Genomic DNA, 11,477 nt, shown 5'->3' with positions numbered 1-11,477 from the left:
ACTTTTGTGCCTTTGATGCCTGAAGAGTTCCTAAAATGTTTTATTACTACGCAAAATGACGAACTATTTGCGGGGGACCTCAGGGCCTATTTCAGCGTACGTTTTATCCTTCTGCACTTTAACCCTGCCTTGTAGTCGGAATAAAACCAACTTTGAGCCCGAGGTTAAAATAAGTAGAGAAATAAAATGTGAATCGATATATTAAAAATATGACATATGCTTGAAAAATGGTGAATTTATATATGTATTTTTTTCTTTGATTCGTGGGATAGAAAGATATGTTAATCGCTTAATCAAAATGCCATAATCATCTTGCATATGCATGTACATGTACGTGTGCGCGCATGCAAAACGTTTATTTAAAACAATATATCGTTGATAGTTGACATCATTGTAACTTTTATATTCTTAAATGAAATCTTGGGATACTTAGCATATTTATAAAAGGTCTTAGAGGAATAAGGCACGATAAGGGACATGGGGAGCGTTTGGGGAACATCTGTAACGGTCTCCGTTACAATTAGCACTAGTTTTTAATTGCTCTTGTATGTAATGTTCATGCAAAAAAGAAAAAAAATATCTACAGATTATAAAAATTGGGGGCGGGGGATAGTGAAGGAGAGAAAACAAGATGCGCTTGTGAAACACTATGCACCCGGGGACAACAAAGTTCTAAAAACAATTTTTAGCAAATAGGTCACAGTCAGGGTCACACGATCATTGTCCTTTGTGTCATTTAATTGAAAGCACTTAATTAGTGAGTATGCATACCAAATATAAAGTCTGTCTCCTATGGTTCAAAAGTTATGGCAAAAGTTCGAAAAAGCTATTTTTAGCATATAGGTTACAGTCAAGGTCACAAGGTCATTGACCTTGGTGTCAGTTGAAAGTGTTTAATTAGTGGAGTATGCATACCAAATATGAAATCTCTCACGGTTCAAAAGTTATGGCGAAGGTTAAATTTGACAACAGACAGACAAAAAATATACAAACAGACAGACAGGACAAAAACAATAACTTCTGGAAGTGGAAATTTCAGTGCTTGTTAATTTTTCTCCAGAAGCATTTCAGTTTAAAATCTATAGAAAGCAATGCAAGTTCTTTTGGAGGGGGGGGGGCAAATATTTTCATGGGAGGACTATCAAATAGAAACTACTTACAAATATCAAGCTAAGAAATTATGCTACAGACGTTATTTAAGTTTTCACTGAGGGAGCCCAAGATAAAGTGAGCTTATACTTACTATGTTTAATAACACCGTTTAATATATATCGACAAAATTTGGGAGGGATACTGTCCCTCAAGCCTCCCCTTCCGGTTCCTACGGCCATAACAAAGATGAACTCTATATGCAGCTGGACCAATTTCCCAAATAAACAGAATGTTCCAAAAATAAAAATATTCATTGGCGTTTACATTAACTTCTTTAGTTATATTCAGGTTAATGTACATGTAATGCTAAAATGTTACTGAAGTATTAAAGTACTTTGAATAAGGTTTCATTCACAAACCAAAAGAAAACGGGGTCATACTGAACAGAATAGTTTGGATACACCTTATAGATTTTGAAAGCTTGAGACCTCAAGATCAACCCAAATGATGTACCAAACATGAAAAAAAAGACAGCTTATGATTGAAGAAGCTTGTGTAGTAGCCAAAATTTCAGGGTATTTCATATATGTTAACTTATACGATTTTATTGGTACATGAACTTAAACATTGTTAATATCTTTATATTTAATATGTATCAGGAATACACAAAAATTCAAAGTAAATTTCAAGTGTTTATTATATTAGAAAAGATCAAAGTTCAAGGTCAACAGTGCTTTAGTTTTACCAAATATTACACTATTGAAAAGACTAATTTCCTGTATACAGGTATAGCAAATAATTCAGAATATGATTTGGGGAAACTGATTTTTTCTTTTAAATCTTACCTTAATTTAGAACCATGATGTATACTTAAGCAAGTAGATTTTTTTCAAGCATTCAAAATTTCAAGGTCATTTTAATTTTGGAAGTGAATATAAAATATCAGGAAGCAGTCAAGTATTGTAATTTTTTTGTTGTTGAATGTACTTAGTTATTGAGTAATATTCAAATTTTAATCTGCAATGAAATTAAAAATTATAAATGTTTTAATTTGTTGATTTTTAAAACTTCGTGTTCATTCATTTTGAGTTTGTTGCCATGACAATATGTCTGTCAAGAAAATGGCTCTGATATTCCTTTTTGTTCAGTTTGACCCTTGGCCTTTGACATTGTGACCTCAAAATCTAAAGGGGTCCTCTACTTTTCAAGAAACCAGTGTACTAAATTTGATGTCTGTCAAGCAATGGGTCCTCAAGATTTTGAATGATTAAAATCTACATACTGGTATATCGAGAATTATAATCCTTGATCTTTGACCTTGTGAACTCCAAATTAAAAGGGGCCAACTACTTATTAGTACACATGTAGGTACCAGTGTACTATGTTTATTATCTATCAAGCAAATGTTTTTTTTAAGATAAGAGAAAACACACTTGGTCTACTGATTGACAAACAGGTACTAAGCAGTATGTGAATACCACCCAGCTCAAAGAAAATGTAAAATAATACAATTCTGGTACACCCCCCCCCCTAATTAACCCCATTTAACCCCTAAGAAATAATTATACCCCACGCAACTAGTTGCGGGAGGTATAATGCTTTTGACCCGTCTGTCTATTATACCCCACGCAACTAGTTGCGGGAGGTATAATGTTTTTGACCCGTCCGTCAGTCAGTCCTCTTTTTTGTCAGCGCAACTCCTCATAAACCGCTGCACAGAATTTCATCAAACTTTGCAGGTATTTAGGACACAATGTGTAGATGTGCATATTACCAGGAAATTTCGATTCCATTATTTTTTCCGGGAATTTCCGCACTTTTTAACTTAGGCATTTGGCCAAACCTTGAATATAGAGATGAACAGTTTGTCAGCGCAACTCCTCATAAACCGCTGCACAGAATTTCGTTAAACTTTGCAGATATTTAGGACACAATATGTAGATGTGCATATTACCAGGAAATTCCAATTCCTTTACTTTTCCGGGAATTTCCACACTTTCCAACTTAGACTTTTTGACCATATTTTGAATATACAGATGAACAGTTTGTCAGCACCACTCCTTTTAAACTGTTGTACATAGTTTCGTCAACCTATGCAGATATTTAGGACATATTCCATTATTTTATCCCAAAGAGTTTAGCCTATTATTCAATAATAACGACTTATTAACCCAACCACTTCAAATTAATGTTTGGATTTGTATAATGCCAAGAAATTTTGATTCCATTATTTATCTAGAAACTTCATTCCACATTTAAATGTCCTCATATGCAAGACATTTTGATGTGAAGATTTTTTGCAATTATTGCCCTTTTTGATCTATACTATGTATTTAAAGTGCACTGTGCCTTTCATTATGTGTTTCACCGTCAAGTTTTGGGGGAGCGTGGGGTATGTGAGCTAGCTCACTTTTTCTTTTTATTGATTGAAAACAAAAATGTACAATATACTGGTATTTTTCAACAGCAAAATTTAAATTTTTGAAAATATTTAAATCAGCAAAATAACTCCTTGCTGAAGTTCAGGGATGAGAAAATTTGAAAATTCAAAAAAAAGTCCAACTTTAAGTAAAAAGTACAGCAAATTATTTGAGAGTCCAAAGACAGTTTTTTTTATATAATGTAGACAGACATGTTGTCTAATAATTGGTATGAGATTGACTTGATTCTAAGCGTCACTTTCTGAGTTATAGGTTTTTGAAAAGTGAATATTTTCACCAGTTTTCAAAACTCTGGAAATATGCCAGATTTGTGACCTTTTTGCACTTCAACGAGGGCACAGTTTGTGATTATGAAAAATTTTCCGAAACAATTGTATCTTGTTATATTCAATCATATATCGATATTTTATATCATTTTCAAGTAAAATGCTGAATTTTTAAATAAAAAAATCCTATAAAATTCCTGTTTTCACCCTGCGTAAGGACCAAGAATTCTATTTTTAGTAACAGTGTCGATTTAACCCCTTAAGTGAGACCACAATGAAAAAAATTTTGTGGCAAAATATTTCATATTATAGAAAAAATTTACACACAAAACATGCAGTTGATCAGAGAACCTTGCTCCCATAACCTCTTGCATGGTTTTCTCGTAGACATGCTCTTAAATGGTAGCAACCAAATTATCTATTTATTAAATGTAGTCGACGTCGAATAAATGTCATAGCAAGCTTTTCCTTCTTCTCAAGTAAGTCTTTGAATGAATGGTGCTTCAAAGGAATGTAAAAAGCAGTTCGAATTACCGGTATTAAGGAGCACATTTAGTTCTCATTTGAATTCAAAGTTCTGTGGAAGACCTGTTCTTAAGACCATTAAATGGGAAGAAACTCAAGTCCAAATTTTGATTTTGGATATCTATGAGTTTTATTCTATGTTTCGGAATCTGTCTCCTAGCAGTGCAGGAACAGCGCGCTAGACCGCTCGGCTATCTAGGCAAGTCAAAAACTTGCTTTCGATGCCGATGGAATTCTCGCGGCGCTGCCCTACACTACACGGTCATTGAGAATAGAAGTGAGATACAGTTACATATATGTATTTGGACATTAGTTTTAACAGAGGATTGAGACCAATACATGTTGTAATGAATATATGTAATTTTTTTTCTGCAATAGCTGCGACCGTTAATTCCAGTAATAACAAACAAAGAAAGACATTTTATTGTTTATATTTATATCTGTTTAAATAATCACTTAAAGTAGGATTAAAAAGATTAATTATTGTATTAATGATGCGAACGTCTTTATACGTTTCATTGATGGAACAGTCACTGATCAAGAAATCTGTACAGGCGACATGCCGACTGTAGTTCATGCAGTGATTAACGCAATGGGTTTTCTTAAGAAGTAAAGGAGAACGTCGCTAGTGCTCAGTGTCGCTCTAAAAAAAGCGGTAGCCTAGCAATTCGGCACTTGTATAATTAGACCCAGAGAAAGTAGTAATCGCCTTATAAAGACGCAATTAGTGTTTAAAATGAAGTAAAATCGAAGTAATAAAGTTCCAAGACTGTTAAAGAATTCTGGTTTTTTTAATATTTTCAGAAAAATCTTGAAAAATAAGTGTTTGACATTCGACGCTATTGCATCGCGATCGGCATCTGATCTAGGCTTTCATTTGATACTTCATCTCTAAAATTACATAAGAAGAAGGGTAATATATGACTAATTTAATTAGATATTTATTAATTGACTGAAAAAAAGCTATTTGGGAAAAGAAAGCGACAGCATAAGTGTACTATAAACTGTTTAATGTTTTTAAACATCGAGATCGGCATCCAACTTAATCAGCTGTTTGCACTCGAGAGAACAAATTATGATCAGTAAACTCGCAATCAAAACCGATCTATTGTAAGTAAGACAGTATTTTAACAAGATAAAATAAAAATAATTATCGTTTGTTTTTGCCGATGAATGTAATGTAAGACACAAGTAAGGTTAAATTATGGTCTCGTCACTTGCAACCAGTATAGAATACTTCAAATAAAGTTGCGACGCGAATTTCCTTTATTTATTGTGGTTTTAATCACAGGTGCTTGAGGACAGGACCCCCCCCCCCCCCCCCCCTTCGATATAGACCCCTGGGCTTTATCTATTTTTTTCTCATTAAAAATCTTTCATTGGCATATTTGTGATAAGATCTAAACCAGCAAATCGAAAAATTTACCTAAAACAAACGTTCTATTAAATCTACCCTACATTCTCTATATAAAAATCAACAAAAGTTAATTTTTATATAGAGAGGGTAGATATTTTTATAAAATGTAAGTTTAAGCAAATTTTCTGAATTGGTAGGATAGATTCTATCACAAATGTGTCATCCATATATAATTTATGTTAAAAAAGTCTAACAGGCCCGGGGGTCTTTATTAAAGGGGGGGGGGGGGGTCCTGTCCTCAAGCACCTGTGGTTTTAATGTGTCTATAATGCTTACAAGTTTTTTTTCTTGTACACAAAGACTAATGTGGATTTTCCCTATGAATGTTTAGGTGTTAACATTCTCTGTCATAAATTAAAAACTGAGCAGTTTTCAATCAATTTTCATCATACATATAATGTAGTTTTTGGTTAGATGAGTTCTGTTCACATTGATTCATTATATGTTCAATGATGATCCATGATAGGTGACATTCAGTAAGATGCATCGATTTAACCAAAGGGACTTAATTATGATAAAAATAGTAATATCATTTATAGTGATTTAGCATCTTTTCTTTTGAAAGTGTGTGTGGTGGGAGGGGGGCTTTCAAGGGTGTTGCTTAAACACCCGGCTTTCAATGAACATTTTTAATACAGTAAAACTAAAAGTTATGTCTGGAAAATAGGGGGGGGGGCTGTTGCTACATGACTGATTTACAAAAAAGCATAAATTTTTGAAATTTTCTGATTGGTGAACTCATATATTTAAAATAATTTGCTTAAATGTCATGAATAAAGTAAGTTTTTTTGATACAATAATTTGAATGTTTGTCATAAACATAAAACACATTTATTTCAATAGCCATTATTCTGAATATTCAACAATATAAATATCTAAAACGCAAAACTAAATAATTTTTTATATATATAGATGCATTTTAGTTTTGATATAAAGTCTACAGAAGTCCATTTGAGTCACCTTTGGCTCCATTAGGGTAAATCGACACACCGTTCAGTAAGATGCAATGTCACTGAAATATTGTTAATGTTGGGATAGACAGTTCATTTTCATTACAGTGATGATAAACTTAGATTTATAACTTCAAACATCTATCAGTGTCTAGAGTCCACACACAATATAAAATTATATATCATACAAAGAGATGAAACCAGATAGTAAAGTGAAAAAAAAACCATCTTGCATATGCACTACAATGCTAGACAAGCTACCAGTAAGACAACTCTCAATTATAAGAACTTGCCCAGTATTTGAAGACAAAGTCACTTAGTTTGGTAGATATTTTATGCGCTACTTAAGCAAAAATTTACATCATATTTTGTGGGGGAAAAATCAGAGAATTCTAAATACATGTATTGGTCACTTGGTAGCTTACATTTTAGAATCGCTTAATGCTGTTTAAATGCAGTACAGACTGTAAGTCTGTTGCGAAATGCAATGTAACTTATGTTCCATGTATAGTAGAGGGCTCTAGAATTCTTAAATCATACCTAAATCATCTATATCAACTGAAACCGGCTGGAAATTTTACTGTATACCTGTTTTACAGACGATTTATAAGTCAGGTGTGAGAAAATAGGAAAGTGCCATTTTGAAGAGTGACACTCAGCACTGACGCTCATAACTATTTCAAAATAATTATTTTCTACGATTTTTTCTTCTAAAATTCTTAAATCATACCTAAATCATCTATATCAACTAAAACCGGCTTAAAATTTTTACTGTATACCTGTTTTACAGACGATATATAAGTCAGGTGTGAGAAAATAGGAAACTGCCATTTTGAAGAGCGACACTCAGCACTGACGCTCATAACTATTTCAAAATAATTATTTTCTACGATTTTTTCCTCTAGAATTATTGACTTATACCTACATCATCTATATCAACTAAGACCGGCTCTAAATTTTACTGTATACCTGTTTGAAACACGATATATAAGTCAGGTGTGAGAAAATAGGAAACTGTCATTTTGAAGAGAGACACTCAGCACTGACGCTGATAACTAATTCAAAATAATTATTTTCTACGATTTTTTCCTCTAGAATTATTGACTTATACCTACATCATCTATATCAACTAAGACGGGCTCTAAATTTTACTGTATACCTGTTTTACAGACGATATATAAGTCAGGTGTGAGAAAATAGGAAACTGCCATTTTGAAGAGCGACACTCAGCACTGACGCTCATAACTATTTCAAAATAATTATTTTCTACGATTTTTTTCTTCTAGAATTCTTAAATCATACCTAAATCATCTATATCAACTGAAACCGGCTTCAAATTTTACTGTATACCTGTTTTACAGACGATATATAAGTCAGGTGTGAGAAAATAGGAAACTGCCATTTTGAAGAGCGACACTCAGCACTGACGCTCATAACTAATTCAAAATAATTATTTTCTACGATTTTTTCCTCTAGAATTATTGACTTATACCTACATCATCTATATCAACTAAGACGGGCTCTAAATTTTACTGTATACCTGTTTTACAGACGATATATAAGTCAGGTGTGAGAAAATAGGAAACTGTCATTTTGAAGAGCGACACTCAGCACTGACGCTCATAACTAATTCAAAATAATTATTTTCTACGATTTTTTCCTCTAGAATTATTGACTTATACCTACATCATCTATATCAACTAAGACGGGCTCTAAATTTTACTGTATACCTGTTTTACAGACGATATATAAGTCAGGTGTGAGAAAATAGGAAACTGTCATTTTGAAGAGCGACACTCAGCACTGACGCTCATAACTATTTCAAAATAATTATTTTCTACGATTTTTTTTCTTTTAGAATTCTTAAATCATACCTAAATCATCTATATCAACTGAAACCGGCTCTAAATTTTACTGTATACCTGTTTTACAGACGATATATAAGTCAGGTGTGAGAAAATAGGAAACTGTCATTTTGAAGAGCGACACTCAGCACTGATGCTCATTATTCATAATTATGCGTGTTTCTTGTTATTTATCTGTTAAATAAAAACTGGTTGATAGAACTTATATAAATATATATTTTTTCAACTTATATTTTGATATAGGTGGAGGTCACGTGACTCGACCAGTATGGCGGTGTTTTAAATCTGCTCTCGAAAAATATGTGAATTCTGTGTGTAAATGTGTCTTTAGTGGTCCTTGAGGCTGAAAATCTACAGGTACGAGTTCTTTAGAAATATAGAAAGAAATTAACTGGGATATTTGGATTCGCTAGGTGAGTTTTGATATGGGCTGTGTGTTTCATAAACACTAGAATCACTGAATAGTGTTCAGTGATCATTCTTGAATGTGCATGTCCACTAGGAACTACAGTGTGCAGGGTGTATAAAGTAACTGATCAGATAGAAAAAACTTTGCATATGAAATCATGTCCGAGACATCGATGGCAGATACGGCAAATATTCTATCTCAAAGTCATTCTGTTATGTACCCAGCTTATAGTAATGACGAATCTCAAAAGGTACAAAAAGAAATTTCCCTTGGGACACTACATGAACTTCTTTTGCAAATAAATTCTAGACTTGCAGTCATTGAGAGCAATAACACAACACTTGACAAAAGGCTGTGTGAGATCGAAAATAAAATGACACATTTCCAGTCAATAACCGACTCCATATCTACACTAAATGATAGGGTAAACAAATTTGAGAGTGAGGTCAAGAATGTGAAACAGACCGTGTCGTCCATTGAAGCAAGTGCTCAGTCTATGAGTGATATGTTTGAGAATGTTAAATCACATGCAGATCAAGACCTGAAAGCTATTCGAATTGATACAGCCAATTTAGACAAGAAATTATCTGATGATATTACAGAGTTAACCAACGGTCAGCGTGAATTACATAAATCAGTGATCGATCTGAAAAGCAGGGCAATGAGGGATAATTTAGTATTCACCGGCATACCTGAATACAGAGATGAAAACTGTGAAGAAGTTCTGCAATATTTCCTGAAAACCAAGCTAAAAATCTATGATGAAATTCCCTTAGAGAGAGTGCATCGTTTAGGAAAACCTGATGAGTACAGAACCAAGCCAAGGAACATTGTGGCAAAGTTTAGTTTTTATAAAGATCGTGAATTTGTTCGCAAACGTGCCCCACTCAAACTTAAGGGATCTAACATTTGGGTGAATGAGCAATTTCCACCGGAGGTAGAGGAGAAACAGCGCAAGTTGTATCCAGTTATGCGCAAGGCGATGAAAAATAATAAACGTGTGAAACTTGTTGTGGACAAATTGTACATTGATGGTGAGATGTATGAACCAAGTGATACAGAGGAACACGTCGACTCCCTAAACTTCCCAACTCAAAGGATGTCCCAGAGTTCCAGGAACACACCGTGGACGTCCGGAGCGCGCCGCGAGCCTGCCAATAATGACAATCCTACACCACCCCCACGAGGAAACAAACGCTTTAGGAAATCTTCGACACCGACGAAATAGGAGAGCGCGGAGGGTCAGAAGTCAGCAAACAACTCTATCAAACTTCTAAGTTTAAATGTTTGTGGAATCAAAAATAAACTCAATTACAGTGAATTTTTAAATCACATCTCCAATTTTGATATTATCGGCTTTACTGAAACAAAAACTGATGACGCAGATTTAATTCAGATTCCGGGTTATACATTATTTATGAAAAATAGACAAAAACTATCAAAAACTCGGTCAGGAGGAATTATTTTAGCTGTAAGAGATAGTTTGGTTAAATATGTGAAAATATTGAACACTACTTGTAAATATGTTCTTTGGTTTAAGATAAGCAAATGTATTTTTAATACTGATGAAGATGCGATATTTGGTGTCGTGTATCTGCCCCCGGAAGGCAGTAAATATGCTTCTACAGATTGTTTTTTAGACATTGAGAGTGAACTTATTTCTATATCTAAAGATAGCAAATATGTGTGTTTAATGGGTGATTTTAACTCAAGAGTTGGCAATTTGAAAGACTGGTTTGAAGCTGATGATTTTCAGTTACAATTACAAAAATGTGAGGATTTTTTTAAGACAGCCATAGAGACTAGAACTATTATCTTTGATAACTTTAAGATTCCTCTCCGTAGGGTAGTACAAGATGTCCATGTTAATAACTTTGGATACAAAATGATTGATTTTTGTAAAAACAATGACATTTATATAGTAAATGGCCGTGCTGGCAGTGATAAATACGTGGGAGGTTTAACTTGTAAGGGTAGTAGCACGGTGGATTATGTGGTTGCCACAGCACCTATGTTTAAATTTATAAAAGATTTTGATATCTCTGACTTCTGTAACTTGTATTCGGATGTGCACAATCCAGTTTCATTTTCTATTTTACCAGCGCTTTCCACAAAACACAGGTGTGAAGATATTGTTGAAAATCAGTCACGTGTAAAACTATGGTCACAAGACCAAGCAAAACATTTCCCAGAGAATGTGGATATATCTAAGGTTAAGGACATAGAGAATGAGTTAGATATTTTGACTAGTAGTACAGAAACAAGTAACATTAGCAAAGACACTTTAAACGATGTTACTAATAAGTTATGTGGTATATTTTTAAACACAGCTAAATCAACATTTGGGGTTAGTCGTAATTTTAAGAAAGATAATTGTGAAAACAAACGCAATAAACCCTGGTTCAATAAAGAGTGTAAGACGGCGAGAAAGAAATATCATTTGGCAAAGCGATTAAATAGTAAAAATCCTTGTTTAGAAAATAAAGCTAATCTTCAATTAGAAAGCAAAAAT

The 11,477-nt window shown here is 33.6% G+C and overlaps 1 protein-coding gene across 1 annotated transcript; it reads left to right on the top strand.

Annotated features, from left to right (window-relative positions):
- Window positions 1–9,137: 9,137 nt before the first annotated feature.
- Window positions 9,138–10,193, top strand: LOC134266559 (uncharacterized). The gene has a single exon (XM_062748813.1). The coding sequence runs from the start codon at window positions 9,138–9,140 to the stop codon at window positions 10,191–10,193; it is 1,056 nt and encodes a 351-aa protein (XP_062604797.1).
- Window positions 10,194–11,477: the final 1,284 nt, after the last annotated feature.

The sequence above is a fragment of the Saccostrea cucullata genome, unplaced genomic scaffold (assembly GCF_032062105.1).
Source record: "Saccostrea cucullata isolate Sc308-1 unplaced genomic scaffold, CSIRO_AGI_Scuc_v1 ctg15766, whole genome shotgun sequence".
NCBI classification, from domain to species: Eukaryota; Metazoa; Mollusca; class Bivalvia; order Ostreida; family Ostreidae; genus Saccostrea; species Saccostrea cuccullata.
The sequence above is the reverse complement of the archived record's forward strand: the minus strand, read 5'-3'. Positions and strand labels throughout refer to the sequence as shown.